General features: G+C 42.7%; 1 protein-coding gene across 2 annotated transcripts in view; it reads right to left on the bottom strand.

The window, feature by feature from the left end:
• Positions 1–1,262: 1,262 nt before the first annotated feature.
• Positions 1,263–18,352, bottom strand: part of CHST11 (carbohydrate sulfotransferase 11) — a 189,107-nt gene continuing 172,017 nt past the window's right edge. For both annotated transcript variants that reach the window (XM_056482348.1, XM_056482347.1), the window contains one exon: positions 1,263–3,150. In XM_056482348.1, the coding sequence (XP_056338323.1) occupies positions 2,302–3,150 (849 nt within the window). In that variant the 3' untranslated portion in view covers positions 1,263–2,301. The remainder of the gene's footprint in view (positions 3,151–18,352) is intronic.

Raw genomic sequence — 18,352 nt, 5'->3', positions numbered from 1 at the left:
GGAAGCACATCTTGTTCTTTAAATATTTACTTTCTGAAGCAACTTTTTGTCTTAAATTAGAAAAATCACATTCTGTTGGATGGATTAACAGCTGAGAAGAAAATTGGACCAAAATATGAGCACTGTGGGATGCAAGACCAAACAAGCACAAAAATAGCTTGTAGAAAATATTGTTGGGGAGGGGGGGAAAGGGGAACCTGCCTCAGACAGTTGTTTTTTTAACAAGCATACAACCATGGAACATAAGAGAGCCTGGGCACACCATGAGAGGCACTTGCAACAGCTCTACATACTCTACATGAGATTAAACTGCTTTAAAGTAAAACAACAACCAGCAATCAGCAATGGATCAGGAATTCAGAGGGGTCAGCCACTGGCCCAGTGCCCCAGATTATAAACAGAGCCTGGGTTATCAAAACTGTGGCTGTTCCAGAATGGATAAGAGATTTATTTGTATGGTATGATAGAAAAAATAATGACCTGAATCCTGCCTAAGACCAAATCCAATTGTGAAAGGACTTCAGTTGCTGTTTGTTATGTTAATTTGTTTCTCAGTGAGATTTATTCAGCAACTTATTTTTATCAAATAAAATGCAAACTATTTTTCTTCTTTAATCATATCTGTGTCCTGGAAACCAATATAATTCAGTGGATATTACTGGCTTCTGTACAATTTGACATTTCTCAAGATCTGGTTCTGATACTGTTGGAACAGCTCTGCTTTCAGCTGAGTGTATTTGAAACATCAGTCATTTTTGAAAGGGTTTGTTTTGATCATAAGATAGACACACAGGCAAGTTAAACCCCCCATTTTTAACCATCTATCAACTTTAAAACAGATTTTATATTTTCACAAGTGCCTCCATTTAGTCTCTGCCTCCTTTGACCATCAGATGCCACACTGAGGTGGCATTCCCTCACCTGCATCCAACTGAAGCAAACATCTGGAGAAGCCTGAACTTCTGCTCCCACTAGCTGGCTAACAGAACCACAGTGAAATCCCATTTTTCATTGTTTATCTGCTGTGTATAGATTACTATTTGCTTACCCAAAACAATCTCCTATTGCAAAAAGCTGTTAAACACAAAACAACTGCTACTGAGACATTCCCCTTAAGAAAAAAGGTCGTGGACTTACACTAGAGATGACTTAGATGAATTTCTAACTCACTGGAACTTAGAAAAATTCCTGTCAATGGCATTTAGGCATCAACTAAAAAAGAAGGCTTCTTCTCCCTAGGAAAAAGTCATGAAATCAGCATGTAGGAAGATGAGACCCTTTTTATTGCCTTGCATACTTAGAGAATCAACATGAAGATGACTTTTTGAATTTTCAAATTACATACTCAGATTGTTTAAAGCAATGTATCATCTCCAGACAGTTCTGGTTGCCCATCTTAGGATCAATTAGGGAGGCATGACTTGAAGAGGATGGAGGTCCCCACAGCTCCATCCTGGATATGAATTAGTCAATATCAATTGCTTTGGGCATTCAAAAAATCTCATGCAGTCACTTTCCAAATTCTGATTCTTTTCTGATGGACCATCCTCAATTCATTTGGGCTAGGAGGCTTCAAATTAAGATACAATGGGGTTGGTCATATTGTCCATAAACTCATTAAGACTTACAAAAGGTTCATGGTTTCTCTTCCTAAGGAATACATTCACATTTCTTTCAGTCATGGGTTTTAAATATCATGAATCTACCCAAATCTGAGTTACTTTTCCTTTTCAGGCCTAGAAAGATAGATTTTGTACTGCTATTGAGTGCAACATCACTTTCTAAAGAACTTATTTTCACCACTCTTCTCAAAGCATGTGGTTTTCAGAACCATTCCCATATTTGTCTGCATCAATGGCTAATGGAAGAATATTATTACCCAGAACAAGCTCAGGTGAGGAAAGCACAAAACCAGACTCCTTTTGTCCACATGTTATCCTATCTCTGCTGCTGAAGTGAAACCTACCAAGAGACAATGTTTTAAATAAGTATAAATAACATTAATTAGAACTGGAGGAATGCAAGATCAATGAAATTCACCAGAACACAATTAACATTTGTTTAAACAGTGTAGCAGTATAATTCATTTCTACAGCTAGATCGTCACAATCCCGTTACCCTGCAAAGAGAGCTGTCCTTTCTTACAGTTGATTTAAATAATTTTGACTGTGCTGCTCGCAGCATCATTCAAAAAAAGAAAATATTAATTTACAAAATAACCCATTCTCCATATTTATTATGACAAATAAAAATCTTAAATAAAACAGGCTTTCTCTCCCCTCTTTCCCCCCAACCCATCCCTCATTCCAATTTCAGGTAGCTTGGCACTGAGTAATTAAACATTAAAAAATCAAGTTTGTAGACTTCATACAGCTGCGTTTGGTGCAAGGAGCTGATGTTCTGGAAGAACTCTGTGGTCATTTCGTCAGTAGTTCTCGTAGACTTTGCATAGGTGGGGAATTTCAGGTAGCTGCCTACTCCCGCCAGCTGGAGAACGTAATTCGAATCCTCTTCGAGCGTTTCGTACTTTCCTATGAGGTCGTAGTGGATGTGGCAAGGGTGGCAGAGGGAGTACACAGTCTGCCAGTGCTCGTTGAAGGGCTCTTCTCTTTGGGTGTGTGGGTCGATGAGATAAGCCACGAACTCTTCGAATTTCACGTCGTCCCCTTTCCGCAGAGCTTCCTGGGTTGCGTTCTTCCTCTGGCGCCGCACGATTTTGGTGCCGTACCGCTTGTGGAAGGAAGTGTTGTACTTCTGGGTGAACTTGTTCCTGTAGGCTGACACCAGCCTCTCGAAAGGCTCGCGCACAAAGAGGAACTTCATGTAGTTTTTCAAGCGGTGGTTGATCTCTGGGATGCTGTACTGGTTGAGGGTCTTCAGGTTTGAAGACACGTGGGCTTCGTTGGCTGGTATTTCCATGGGATCGCTGTACTTGCCTCTTCCCGTCAAAACCATCATGACTCTCTTCCAGTTTGTGCAGGCCACTTTGGGAACATAGCAATAGATCATTTCATGATCCTCATCCACGACCAGGTGCTTGAGATCGTTGGGTGTCAGCACGCGGCGCTTCCGGCTGGACGCGCTGTTTGCCCGGCACGTGTCTGTCACTTGGTCCCGTCGGATCTGATGGAGAATTGCTGTGTTGGACAGCTGCAAAGGAAGCACAGGCACCAGTAGGTCAAGGGCTGGGAAACTCTCAATGCCTTTTCTGCTTATTATGCAAGTTCTTAGAAAAGCAGATCTTTCCCCATGTGGGATAATTCATTATGTGGCTGAGTACAACTGATACTATTCTAGAAGATGAACTGGTTTTGTCTCCAAAAAAATCTTGGCTGTGACCTTGAATATGGCTTATGCAGCTATGGCCAGAATAAATGAAGCCCATGGATACTCCTGCTACTCTCTAAGAGGAAAATTCAGATATGAATTCAGATATCATTCAGATATGAAGACCATGTCAGTGCAGGGCTCCTGTGTTTGGTTATTCAGAGGTGTCCTGCATGGCACTGGGTTTTGCTGTGCAGCCTTATCCTCACTGCTGCAAATACCTTATTACCTATTGAGAATAAACTGCATCAAAGCAACAGGGGGAAGATTTTAGTAATATTATTTACATTTATTTAACACCATTTACCTGTGGATTTCAAAGAGCCTTATGCTCAATAATTAATTTAGCCTCAAAGACAAGAATTAAGGCAAGTATTGACCTTCCTGTTTGATTGGCAAGGAGGTCTGAGATTCCTTCTTGTATGCTGAGTCTTTCAAAAGTATTTCTCTTGTACCTTCTTGTTGGACTAAAATGAACCACAGGACACTGAAAAGAAGTATTTGAGGCAATGTAGACTATACACCTGCTATGTGTGTTCCTTTGGTTACAGGGGTCTTCCTCCCTGCCAGTATACCAGACAAAAGAAGTACATGCCAGGCAAAACCCTTTATCCTTGGCAATGGTTTTGCACCAGCTTGGGAGTTCAAACTGAACCTTCAGCTCCTGCAGTCACAGGTCAAATCTCTTCTTTCAATAGCAGTACTTAGACATGATCCATATTTTAAAAAAACATCAAAACTCAAAGAACAGGATCCAAATGAACTTTAGAGTCAAAACCCAAATGAAACTCCAAAATGGGACCAAGCCAGTCACAGGATTTCTGAGCTTTGGAGAGAAAGGAAACAGAAATTTCATTGTTGCAGACAAATGCTAAGGGCCCAAGTTTCACCCAAGAGAGGGGCAGTAAAAGCTTTTGCAGCACGTGAGCAACAGAGACTCTCCCTCTGTCTGGGCTGTGGTGGGTTGCAAAGAAGTGTGAATGAACAACACCAAGGGGCTGGTGCAGCTCAACTCTGGGCAGGAGGAGTTTTTCTTCAAGAGAGTGTACATGTGCCAAGCCTGGGACCTCTATATTTTGCACAGTGCCACCCACCTCTTCTCCTCTGAATTCCCTGATACTTTCCTCATCTCTTTTGCCCCTCTGTTCAGTAAAATGCTGGCTAGCAGTTAAAATGTGCAGTAGCCCAGTGCAGCTCTGTTAGACAGCTTGGCTTGTGTTTTGTGTGTGTGTGGTATCCCCCTGGATACCTCCCAGGTGCACTTCAAGGGCAGTTTTATGTTATAGTTGAGAGATGAGAAGCCAGATGGGAAATGTGCTTCGTGCTCCCTATGAAAAATGACTGGCAGGGAGTTTCCAAATTAGATGTTAGAAAGCAGTTGTCAGGGACCACACAGATTTTTCAAGAAAAAAATTAAAATTGAAAAAAAAATTAAAAATCCCTATTTCAATTTATGTTGTCCTCAAAGCAAAACAGAAGGATCTCAACCAATTCTATACTGGTTAGTTAAAAGTCTATAATTTTCAAAGAACTAAACAAAAACCCTATGTAAACACACAAACATACAAATTCTCCTTTGCAGACAAAAAGCTGAAATCACTCCTCCTGCAGATTTTCATCAAAAATCATATAGCACAGGAGTGCTGTTTACCCCAGATTTTAGAGTTAAAAAAAAAAAAAAAAAAAAAAAAAAAAAGACATGCCTGAATATATTGCTACATTATAATATGTTAATGCACTGTACCATTTTCTGGTGCTGTTCTTAGGATAAATACAGAATTAAGTGATGAGATTCTTTGGTAGATAGAAGGTCAGATTTGATAATCTAATGGCTGCTTCAGACCCTAATCTGCAGATGAATCTTTGTAGAGCTGTGCTTAGCTCCTGATTTCATTCCTCCACCAATAGGCTAAGCATTTCTTCCCCATACATTAACATTAATGAGATTTTCAGACATTTAGAGTAAGGGGAAAAATGCAGCCTTAGTATTTGCAATTATCAATGAGCTTGTACTACATTAAATTAATTTAGAAGATTATGCTTGTGCATAATCAAGTGGTACTTTCCTCTTGCTCTTTTTAACATGGAAAAAAATATGAAGAAATGGCATAAAAGCTACATTTACTATGTATCCATCAACACCCCAGGGTAAGCTGTGCATGTGCTCTGGCCTGCATGGGGGCACACAGCATATTAAATAGCAATGCAACACTAGAAGGGGATTGTCTAGTTCTCATCAGTGACAGCACCCTTTGGTGTGGCTGATGGATGAAGGGACACGTAGGAAAGAGAAAGCTCAACTTCCTTTTTATTCTATGCTACTGACTTCAGTTTGCTAATACACAAAAAAAAAAACCCAAAAAGAAAAAAAAACAGAAAAAAGGTCATTCTAGTGACTGCCTTAGAACAATGCCAAGTGTATCAAAGCCCACTTCTTCTGCAGCTGACCAGCACACCTGATGCACCCTGGAAGAGCTGACCTACCTGCTTCCCCCAGGGACACAGAGTTCTCCTGGAGGTTTGATGGGAACAGCCCTCTTGCTGAAGGAGTGGCTGATAGGAAAGCCACATTGACCCTGCTCTAGTGAAAGGTCAGGTAAGGCACCTGAAGCCTTTAATGGAATCCTGAAAGAGCTACCAAACTCTCCTTTGCACAGAGAACATGCTCTGTGGCCCCTGGAGTGTACAGCACCATGGAAGGTAATGATAAGAGCATTTTGAATTTAATATTTTGAAACTATACATTAACTGAGTTAGCTGATGGCAATATGGTTCACTTTCACTTAAAGTTGCAGGCCAGGCTTTTAAGCCACATGACAATTTCACTCCTGAAGCTGGTGAGGGGAACTGGGGAAACAGTAAGTTTAAATGAGACTGGAAATACATTTGTTTAAACTAAAGATCTGTTCAGTGAGGGAAAAAGTGCAAATGTGCTCACAGCTAATGAGGAAAATACACCCCACAAATGTAAGCAGCCAGAGAGAAGATTCAAGGAACAGGTATGTTCAAATCCATGGATGGTGAAGGACAAGACAAACAATCAGGGTCATGGACTGTCCTCCTGCAAAGCTGTAACAGTGGCTACAGCAGAGTGGTGAGCGTGCAGCTGCTGCCAGGACACTGATGGCTGTGCCTGTGCTCATTACCAGAGGTCCTGCTGACCCCTCACTTCTAGAAACCACAGTAAGTAATGGCCTAACTCCACTTTGGGAGAGGACCCTTTCAAGCCTGTGTGCAGATTACCCTGACAGCAGTGTGGGGAGTGATAAAGTCAGTGCTCGGGTGTGTCCTCTGGCAGTTCAACTTGGACTTCATCAGGGCATTATAGGTTTTGGGAAGACATCTGATAAAAGCAGCTGCTCTTCCCTGAAAGGACTGACATCAGAGATGCACTTAATCATGTTTCTGTTTTCCTGCAGAAGTTGTAAAGGGGGACAGAGAAGAAGGGCATGTCAAGATCAAAGCTTTCCTTCCTTTTCTGATGCAGCAACCAAGTTGAACAGTGAAGTGACATGAGCAGCAGGAGACTTCTAAGCTCAGTGGCATTAAAAGAAGAAAAAGAAAAAAGTAGTCTGGGGACACACTGATCCCAGAAGCTTCTCATCTCCATCAGTCCCAAAGTAACAACAAGGGAGGACAGTGCAGCACACTGCTCATGTGGATGTCTTCTGTTCAGTGGAAGGTGGGTGTGTGCAGGGGGGCAGGAGGGCTTTCTGTGGCCAGCACTGGAGCATATATTGACCAGAAATGCTTATGCTGACCAACTGGCAGTCATCAACTCTTCACAGGCAAAGGTTACTCAAGGTAAACCAGAGTAATGAGATGGGAGGCATTTCCTTCTGGTTACTTAGGCACAGCAGGACAAAGTAATCTTTGAAGACCTTTCCAAGCTTGACAGCCAAGCACCAAGTACAGATTTAAACACAGGGAATTTTTTTTTTTTTTTTTTTGTGAATATAGTAGTGTACTGAAAACCAGGTGCAGAGATCAATTCACAGGTATCTGCACTGAAAGCAGTATTTTAATAGAAGGGTGGAAATATTGAAGTGTCACTCAAAAAGCCCATTAAGTAAATTCTGTCTCACAGAATTTAATTAATAAAAATTATGGTGGAAAGCAGTACTCTCCACATTTACCAGGCAGAGTTTTGTTTATTTCTATTGCATTGCCTGCAGCTAGTTCTGTATTACTGGAACCAGGCTCACAACCAGCTATGCTGGGACTGCTAACTTGACATTTGATCATAGCAGACTGAAGGGCAAAATTATCCAAATTCGATTAGCATGGAATAAAAAGGATAAATATTGTGAATGGCTTTTGCAGGCCTATTCCTTGCTAAATTGGTTTTTCTCTTCAATTTTGCCTTAATGAAGACTTTGCATCTGCCTTTAATTCTTCAGTTACCTTCACGTTTGGAGGTTTGGTTTGTGTCCTATGCTAGAACTGTGCAAGTTGCTGCAGAATTCCCCTCATCTGTATTCCATCAATTAAAAACCAGCTGTCACCCAGCTGGGTCTATCCAGCACTGTTAAAACCAGAGCTCATCTCCACCAAATTCTTCTAAATTTGTTCAGAAGGGATGTGTGTAGCAGTCTCAGAATCCACAGAAAGAAAGGTTTTAAAGTGAGAACTGTCAGACAGACTAACTATAGGTGGCACTAATGGTCCTGCTTGTGTGACATCGAGACAGCCAGTTGTCTGAAATCTCCTTCCCCCAGCCCATCACTTACACTACCTGAGTTCCAGGAGCTGTTTGCTATTCAATATAAAAAAATGTTTTTCAGTATTACTTTTGTTTTCCCAGATGCTAAAAGGGTGGGGGATTTTTGAGCATGAGGTTACATGTTTCCAATTCTGTTTTCACATGAAAGTTGTGAATAAGATTCTTGCAATCTTGATGGAGAGCCTTGAAGTTACAAACATGATTTAGATTATTTTGAGACTTGGCTTTTACATTTTGCATCCATAACTACCCTACTTAGTGTATATATGTGCTATACACCAGGTTCTAGATTGTATTCTTAAAAATGTTCAGCATTAGACAAAAATGAGGAACCAGAAATTTTTCACACTTGACAGTCCAAGCATTTCTCAAATCATCACAAATAATTACTACTCTGTTCAGATTTTTACAGATGACAGTCAGACAATTGTAGCTATGTAAATCAAAACTGTATCTAAAACAACAATTGCATTTGCAATAAAGAGATTTTATTAAACTGACCTGAACTGCAACTTTTTTTTAAAGCAATAGCTTTGCAACTTTTCATACTTTGATTTACTTCACGTTTCATAGCATAATATTTTTGACTTTGCTTTTTCAAAAACTCTGAGCACTTAAATGAAGAGCACACCAAAAATTAATATTCATTCAGAGAAAGTACATTGTGTCCTGGAGATGGAAATGCTTAACACCTTCCCTGAAAACTTGTGGACAGATAACTTGGAATATGAATTTTCTATGAAAATGTCTCTACAGATTGGCTGAATAATAAAAGATAAAACTAATATTAACTTAGGAGCATTTTTGCCAAGAAAGAACATTTTAGAAGCAAATTATATCCTCTGAAAGAAACTCTTGAAATATTACAAAGCTGTCCTCTTTTCTCCATTTCATGTATTGAACCTACTGCCCTATGAAGATTAGGCTGAATATGATTTTTTTTCCAATTCTTTGTATTGCAAACCAAGATAACCACACAATTTTCAGTTCCCATTGCAAAGAATGCACCAGAGCTATGAAAAGAAGGATCAAAGCTCTTGAAACAGTCATACACAGTAGCTGCTAACACTGTATTGCCAAAAATCCTGAATTGCTTCATACATTCCCTCCTTCTTCCTATGCACATTCCCAACTTTTTCCATGTGTGTCTGTGTGCACTCAGAGAAGGGTACAGCAGAGAAGGTGAGATAATTCAGCATTACTGTGGGGACTACAATGATTTGATTAAACCCCAAACCCACATCTACTTTGGCATTCACTCCTCTTTGTCCATGTACTAGACAAGTACTACTTGGGTGCTGAAAAAAATGACACTAAACCAGCTAAAACCTGGCAACAGACAAACATGCAGCCAACAGATGCTGATACTTTCCTGGGAAAACTTCACAACTAGGTCATTAAATATTGTCTTTTCCATCTTGGAGAGAAAGTAAAGTACCACAGGGAGGCTAAAGGATGCAAAATCTTGAAAAATTACCAAATAGCACAGCATATGAAAACCAGCTTTTTAATCAGGCTCAAACTATGTTACACAACAAGATACAGATCCAGGAAGAGCCAGCTCCCTACCAATGCCAACTTCTCCTGTATATAATCCCAAACATCTTGGGAAGCCTGTCCATTCCCATTCTCCCTAATAGGAACAATCTGGTATCAGGACTCATACCATACATAGGGTTGGGGGCTAATAAGATAAAAGCACACATCTTGTAAAGTGTCCCCTCTGAAGAAGGAGAGGGAAAAGTTGGGAGTCCCCAGGAAGATCAGGCAGAAAGACCTATGGCCTGGCCATATTGAGGGTGAAGGATGTGCTGCTATGCATGTTGCTCTTCTGAAGCTCTGGGGAAATATCACAAACACAGGGCAGGCAAAACTGAAGTGACTGAGTTTAACTGCAATACATGCAAGAGGTAAGAAATCTCCTGGAGATGTCTTGCACTGGGAACACTTAAAGCAAGCAATCTTCATGCTGGTGGGTTTATTGGGATTTAATTTATAGAAGATGAATTTGGAGCTTCGTGTTGTGGGTACAAAGAGCACTTTGCACCGTATTTCCAGCAGAAAAGAAGGGGGAGAAAGGGAATACATGGTCAAGCCTTTTTTTCTCTCCCACAACAAGAGGAAACAGATGAAACCCCAGGCTGGGGCCACAGGTGCTTGGGAAAGGGGCAGCTTGCAGAACTGTCTCCAAGTCACCAGGGTCAAAGAGGCTTCCACTTTTTATCCCACAGCTGCCAGGTTACAGTCGGGGCATAGATGAAACATTAACTGGGACAACCCAAACTCAGGGACAAGCACTTGGGTTGGGAAGCTCAAAGCCAAGTGAGTGACCTGTAACTGCTGCACTCTGCTATTACATCCTTACTGTGGGAGCTGTAGATATGATTTTCAAGGAAAGGCTTGAGAATTGGTTAGGAAAAGGCATGCCATGGACATCAGTAAATGATGCACCAGGCGGAGCACTGGGCTGGGGATACATGGAGTCAGCCAGGGTGGAGCTGGGAGGAGCCCTTCAAAAACAGAATAAGAAACAACATTTGAACACAGCTGGCATCTAGGAGACAATGGAAAAACTGACATTTGCTTCTCTGTTGCAAGGAGTTGTGGCTGCAGGGGTGAGATAAACTGGGTGGAGTGGGGAAACAGGACAGAGTAGATACATAAACACAAAAATATACAAGAAATTCCACGAGGAGGAAAGGAATAGTTCTGACTCAGTCTGGTTAGGACAAGTAGTGACAGAGCTAAACAAAAAGAGACTCAGATACAGATAAATCCCTACAGAAAGGTAAGATATGTGTGTCCTGAAACAGAATGAGCAATGTGCAGCACTGGGAACATCCATCTGCCCAAGAAGGGAGAGGGACTCGTATCCCACCACACAGGCAGGCGTTGTCTTGCAGGCCCTTTGAGCTTGGCAAATGTGCAGTGGTGGCTTCTGGAAGCTAAGTGTACTGTCATAAACCTCAGCATTGCACTCACTCCAGGAGCAAGGCTGTGGGCAAACACTGCAGAGCCACACAGGGGCCAGTCAGTGCTGGGAATGAAGCCTCCCTGGGGAAAAGGCAACACCATCCAACTCTGGGGTGGGCAGAGAGACCAGCCAGGAGCTCAGACAGGACGTGGGGAGGAGATGCAGGAGGTCTGGATGCCTGGAGCTGCCAGGGACACGTGTGCCCTGCTCCCCCAGCAGCTCAGCCAGCATTTATGGATTCCCCAGCAACACAAATCCTCCTCCCGTGCCTCTGGCTGGCAGCTTAGGTGTCACACAGCCGAGTAGAAACACTTATTTTTTTTCTCAGCAGGATATCTGCTATTTTAAGTGAACACAATTTACTCGGTCCCATGCTAAATCAGGGTAATATGTTTCCAATTTTTAACTCAGTGTGCAGCACACCAATATTGCTCCAGATCTTTTGAAACCCAAATAGGAGAAACAGGGGAGAGTTGCTGCATAGCTGGTTTCCTTACATATAATTGATGGGGTTTAGCAAGCCCCTGGAGGAGAGGGGAACCCTGCAAATTTGTGTTTAGTGTGTTGTTTAGCTGTTCCCCAACCCAAGCAGGCATTTGGCTGGAATGGGACACTGTGGGATGTCCCTTCCAATATCTCTGAGCAGGTCAGGTGAATGCTGCTCCTGTGTGTCAGGGATGCAGGTTCAAGAAATGCTGTGTTGTTATTTTTAAGGTAAGAGGCTGGAAGTCAGAGTGCTGATGCCTGCCATGTATAAATAACCCTGCTGTAAGCTCTGCCCTGTGAGCCTTGCTTCTGCCTAACTGGATGGTGCCAAGGTCCAGAGGAGACAGGGATGAGAGAGCTAATCTCACCCTCTCTGCAGTCAGTGTCAGAAACAAGAACAGATTTCATCTCCTACCTCAATATGGCTCTCTTTTCTTGTAATCATCTGGATGAATTCATCCTGGCACAGACTAGCAAAATACCTAAACCCTTTGGGTAATGATTTTCTTCTCCTCGAGTGAACTATCACAAATTAACATTAAATTTATTTTGCTTCCCCTTGGTAAGGTTACATTGTGCTCAGACTAAACCTTGCTGTTCTAAGGTTACTTTTTCTGGCACGTTTGACTGTGCTGCTCACTAATGCTCACAGGTGACTAACCAGAGTTGCTCTTTATCCAGGGCCTTAATTACAGTTAACTGGAAACTTTTCACCTTTCTGCTGCTGCACAAAAAAAATTAGATGACCTTCTGCTTGAAAAGACAAAAGGCCTCTTATACTAAAATGCTAGCATTCATTTATAATCTGAATTACAACAGGCTTCCCAGGAAACTTTCCTGCTGCAGAATGTAGCATAGAAATAAGATTCCTGGTTAACAGGAAAAGCCTATTTCATCAATAGCTTCCTAGGTCTGATTTATTCTTTATTGAGGTAAACATTAGTGTCTCCAGCCCTGAGGGATGCTCAATCCCAAACAAACCAGCAGCAGTCCTTTAGCCCAGACATAATTCTGTCAGGATTGGGCCCAAAGAGGGATCAAGACAAAAGTCAGAAGACGAACCATGACACAGGAGAGGAAATAATTTGCTTTATCAATATTTTCTGTTTTTGTTAAAACCCCCAGCTGTTTCAGTCTTTGTGCACCAAAACAATCCACTGCCACAGCCAACCACAAGTGATTCTACCAAAGGCTTCTCTGGGAAGCACAGAGCACATGCACAAGTCTAATTTCCCTTTTGACCACTGACACCTCTTCCCAAATGCCAACATGTTCCACCCACTGTGCCAGCTCCACACACACAACCTCCAACATTGTCTGGATCCAACCACCAGGCTCCTGCTGGAAACTTCCATTCCTCCTGGGCTCTTCTACATGCTCAGCACAGAAATAAAAGAACAGAAAATACACCTAGGTGATCTTCTTTAAATCCTGACAAGCCTAGGGTGACTTGGTTGCATTTTTAAGCATCTGACTCGCTACATTAATTCTTCTTACGTCAGAGCATGAGGACAATGTTAAAAGTCCCTTTCCTCAGCCATTCAAGACAACTGGAAGGCACAAATATTAGCATGAGCTAATATTTGCTTTATTCATTCTCCTCACCTCTGCAGCTGTGTTTACTGTGATTTCTAAGAGTTCTCTGTCTCATCTAATAACAGATCTATTTAGGGACTGCATACTAAATGTTTCTTTACAATAGAAGAACAAATTCTTAGTATTTCTTTAAATGGCAGCTATTTTTTTTCAAACTGTTACCTCAACTACAGCTTGAAAGAAATGACACATCATCTTCTTTTCCCTTCTCTTAAATACTCATCCTTTTTTAAAGTTCCCAAAGCAAATGAGCAGAAAAGGCCCCTCTGAGCTCAGGCTTCTGGGATCCTTCTCTGGCTGCAGCCAAGGGCTGTCTCCCTGCTCCTTTCACAGATGCTGAAGGCATGCCAGCCTCTCATCAGATCCCTCTCTGTCTGCTGAAAGGGCTGGCTCTCTCTCCCTTGCTCTCCTACCCCTGCCATGCCCCTATCCCCCCTGCAGCTGGAGCATGCCAGCGAGGATGGGAAGAGCTCCAGGGTTAAGTATTCAGCCAGCTTTGCTCGGCATGCACAGCGCCAGGAGCAGGACCCTGCTGTCCCTGAGCTGACACTAACGCCTGCAGCAGGCAGTGGCCCTGGTGAGGGCACAGAAGGATGGAGCAGAGGTGCCAGGCCTGGCAGGCAGCAGTGGGAGGGCATTCAGCTCGGGCCAGGGCAGGCAGGGTGCCCTGTGCTCCATGAACGTGCCCGTGCCCTGCCGGGGGACAGCGCGGCTCCGTCCTGCACACAGCGCCCCTGTCCCAGCTCCACAGGGCTCCTGCCACCAGCACCCTGTGCTGGCTGCAGCTCTCACAGCAGGGCTGCTCTCCCCCCTCAGGTACAGCTGAGCCTGGCACTGCACACCCACTGTGCTGGCTGAAAGTGCAGCCCTGGGAATGTGCTCATGGGGGAATGACTGCTTGGCCAGCAACACCCCGGCTCCTGCTTGCCCACCCTTACCAGTCTGTTGTGGCTCCCAGGACCTGTGCTTTCCTAAGCTGCTCATTTTCTCTTTGATGACCAAATGATGCCAAGAAGCTGGGCAGGAATGCATGCATCTCCCTCTATACATTCCTATAGATTCCTATGTATATGCATCCCTACCCACATCCAAGCACCCAGATGGCACACACATTTCTGTGGTCACAGACCAGGGCTAATGGGTGCTCCCAGGCTGTACTGAAGCACTGAAACACATTCTGATGTGTAAGTAGGTAGGATTGAAAAAATTCAGTGGCAAAGTGAAAGGAAACAACACACTTCTTGCTGATTTTTCTTAGTAAGGAGGTGTGAGAAGCATCCATGGTGCCCACTCAGTCAGTACCTGGAGCTGCTGCCACCTCCCTGATGATTTCAGTCAAGACAGCAGAGATGTCTGATGGCTCCTGAGAAACACTGCCAGTAGATGATGTTCTGGCTCACTGAATAGGGGTTGTCTTTCTCCAGAGCTGCCAGGTGACATGGACTGAGGAGCAGGGAAAAGTGACGAGTTCACATAATGTAGGAAGAGCTGATATTCCTGACTGAAGTATTATACCTAAATTATATTTTCTTGCTAAGATAACTGTCATTTTAGACTCTGCAGGAGCTTCCACCCACTGGATCTGTGAATGAAGAACTCAAGGTTTCTCCTCCAAGCCACAGCATTGCCTGGTGCAGGACCTGTCTTCTCAAGGCAGGGAGAGCTGCCAAGTGCTCTGTGCCCTTCAGCTCATGGGGATGCTTCCCTGGCAGAAATGCCTCCACAAACACACTGATAATTAACAGTGGATTTTGCTCTTTTAACCTATCCTGTCTTTTATGAGATATACCAGCTCAGCTGACCTAGGTATTAACAATGATATCCAAACTGCTTTCGACTGTCTTAGTTTTGCACTTCAAATATAAAACTGATTTCATTAAAGTCTCCATATCCTGTTGTTTCTAAATCTCTTCTGATGGTTGATCCTAGCTGGAGCAGTTCACTGCACACCAAGGCCCATTTCTAAGTACCATACTTAAACACTTTTGATCTGGTGTTTGCACCTCTATGTCCATTCCTGCAAACCATCCCATGGGTGTCTTCCACTGATGTGATAGAGGGTCTAAGGTAATCCCAGTTATTTAAAGGTTAGCCTTAACTCTTCCTTCTACCTGAGCTTCTTTTCCACTTGTGCCTCTCACTGCTCTTCATTTAACAACCCCTTTTGCAAGCTGCCCTCAACACCACTGGAGCTCAAGTTTAACTTTCAAACCCTTGGGAGGAGTGGGGGAAGAGTGGGGGAGATGCAAACATTTCCAAAGGAAGACATGGATGTTAGACACCATGTGGAGAAGGCTGCTCTAAAACACAGGTATTCTTGGGAGACTGAGATAAAGCAGCTACCATACACTAAAGCAGCCACTTTAGACTTGATGCAGAACATCTGCTCCTGTTTTACTTTTCAGGCTTCCTGTCCTCTTGTCTGCAGCTCTGGAGAGAGAAGGACCACCTGAGCAGAGACAAACTGCTGGTTCACTCACAGGAGAAGAAAACACTTGCCAAGAAACTGAGAAAACCTCAACTGCTCAACAGCCAGCTGAGCAATGAAGAGCCTGCACATCAGACCAACAATATTTTTTGCTCCATCTTCACCCATTGCAGACAGGATTGGGACCCTCCCATCCTCCAGTCCCCACTTAGTTTCTGTGGATCAACTGAGATCAGTAAATCTCCAGGGCACAACTGCAGCCTCAAAGTGCAGCTTGTTAGAAGTACTGTGAGATCTCTCAGCTCCCTGTGTTGAAATAGTGGAGCAGACCTGAGCCCACTAAAACATGGGAATATTTCAGCTATGACCAGCCCCTTTTGGGACTGAAGGCAACAGATGTATATTCAATGGCAATAAAAGCTTATTCCCAAATAAAGCTCAGATAAACTGCAGAGGGATCTGCAGGTGCTGGCAGGATGGATAACTTCTCCTGAAGCTGCATCTGGAGCCACTATTGCAGATCAAGGCCTGGGATAAAAATAACACTCAGTAATAATCTGGTATTTTTTCAATCTGCAAACTTTAAAGCATCATCCCTGCTTTCCAGATGTGAGAAGCCAGCCACAAAGAACCAGTTCAGTGTTGCTGCACTCTTCTGCCATCTTCACAAGCTGAACCTTGTCCTCTTCCAACACCTCTTCTCTATCCAGGTGCAAAGGACAGGTTCAAGACACAGCAACCTAATGCTATCAGCACTTTCAATTTTCTGTCACCTTGCCTTTTTCTTAAGAGGAGAAATTTGGTTTATTTTTCTGCCCTGGTTCCTGGTACTGCTTTGGGAAAATTTAGAACAAGATATATGTCCAAATATCGGTCCTCCCTGAGGTTTCTAGTCCTTTCTGTTACAGACAGGATTAAACCAGAGACTCAAGATTCAGATTGAGAAACTGTGGCAGTAAAGAATGATGGAATCAGCAGATTACAGATATTTAAAGCATTCAGTTTAGGCTTACACCTTTCCCTCCTTGTCATTTCTTTGAACAACACTGGGGAGATTCACCTTTGGGTGCAACTTCCATAGCAAGTTGGTGTCTATAAGAAATCAGTAACAGACACTTGGCACTGCCCATTGTGAAATATTTAGCATGTCCTGCAGTAGCACATATAGCTTTCTGTTTATCAAAACAACTATCCTAAATGACATTGAGATCTCACAGAAAGTCATCAGAGTTAAGTACAGTCAGGGCATTCCAAGATGTACCAGGATTTTAAAAAATCACTTGAAATACAAAATAGAAGGGCTGCATGTGTCTGTCTGTTTTTTAATTTAATAATATGAGTTTGCCACAGCCCTGAAAATCAACCTGTATGTTACTGGAAAGAAAAACTGACTATAAATGTCACTGATCCATAAAGCTCATAACAAAAAATGAAAGATTTTTTTTTTAATACTGGTTCAGTGCAGACAAGAGAAGGATGAGAAGAAAACAGTTGATCTGGAATAGGTGGACAATATTAAACCAAACCAGTCTAATTTGGAGATGTAGCATCAAGAAGCTGGTTAGTGGGTACAGCTTAAATGAAGTACTACAACTCTGCCTACCTGTTTCAGCCTACCACAACTTACTCACTGGCACTAAAAATAACTAGAAACACAGCAGAGAAGGTGAAGGAAAATGTGAAGGAAAACAAGCAGTCTGAGCAATTCCATTAAAAAACCTCCAAACAGTAAGAAAGCCACAGCCTGCCTAGGAACAGCCCTGTGGGTTTGTATGGTATCTGCTAAAGCAGCCTGGTACCTCCACATCAGTGCAAAGATGAATGGATGGTCTAAAATGTATGTCCACGAGAAAATACAATGCTGGTAAAGTTGTCCCCTCCAAGGAAGAAAGGGAATCAGAGCCTGGCACTGGTGGTAGACAGTGAAGGGGAAGGAACACAGAGAAGGAAACAAAAATAACACCTAGAAAAATATTGCTCCTACATCTCTGGGCTGAAGGTTTCCTTGGAGAAACTCTTGCTTTTGATGGCAGAGGATGACATCTTTCTGGGATGAGAGAGGAAAGGAAAACAGAAAAGTCTGAGATAGATTAAAACTACTAAACAGAAGAGACTGCCTGGGGAATTAATATTTATTAAATGCAAAAAAGATTGTAGTAAAGTAAGAGATAACACAAATCTAATAAAAGCAGAGTTGTTCTGAATTTTAAAAAACCACAAGAACACAGATGCAGAGCCTGCAATCTGGTGCTGTACTATCAAAAAACAATTCTCCCCTTGTCTTAGACAATGTCAAAACAAAAACCCAGGCCCAGCTCAAAAGCTATTGAAGTTAATAAAAATTTCCTCTTGATTTCCAAATTATTTGAAAACTGGGAGCTCCTTGGGAATTTCTGATGTTATTAAGAGACACATACCAACACCATCATCCCCAAAAGAAATCCCATAGCTCACACCATGTTACACACAGATTCTGTAGGGCAGAAGGGCTCCTGCCAGAAGTCACCCAGCTTCTCTGCTCAGGAGAGGATGATGGCTCATCCCATATCTTGGTGTGGGGTGTTAGGGAGTGTTACCTGCAGTGTTATGATTATTTTTGAAACTGCATATGGCAGTTACTGAACCAGTGGCTTCATAAAGCCTTTGAAAATTTTCCCCCATCAGAGCTGTGAGCTAGAAAAGATGTTTTCACTTCCTGCTGTGGAGTATCATAGAGTGCCATATTCAATGCATCAACCTGTTTTTCAATGCACCAGTCTTGTTTTTGAAGGACATTTGCTTTAGGGAAGGAAAGTATTCTATAATCCTGATGCACCTC

Source organism: Oenanthe melanoleuca, chromosome 1A (genome assembly GCF_029582105.1).
Source record: "Oenanthe melanoleuca isolate GR-GAL-2019-014 chromosome 1A, OMel1.0, whole genome shotgun sequence".
In the NCBI taxonomy this organism is placed as follows: domain Eukaryota; kingdom Metazoa; phylum Chordata; class Aves; order Passeriformes; family Muscicapidae; genus Oenanthe; species Oenanthe melanoleuca.
This window is presented reverse-complemented; position numbering and strand designations above follow the sequence as displayed.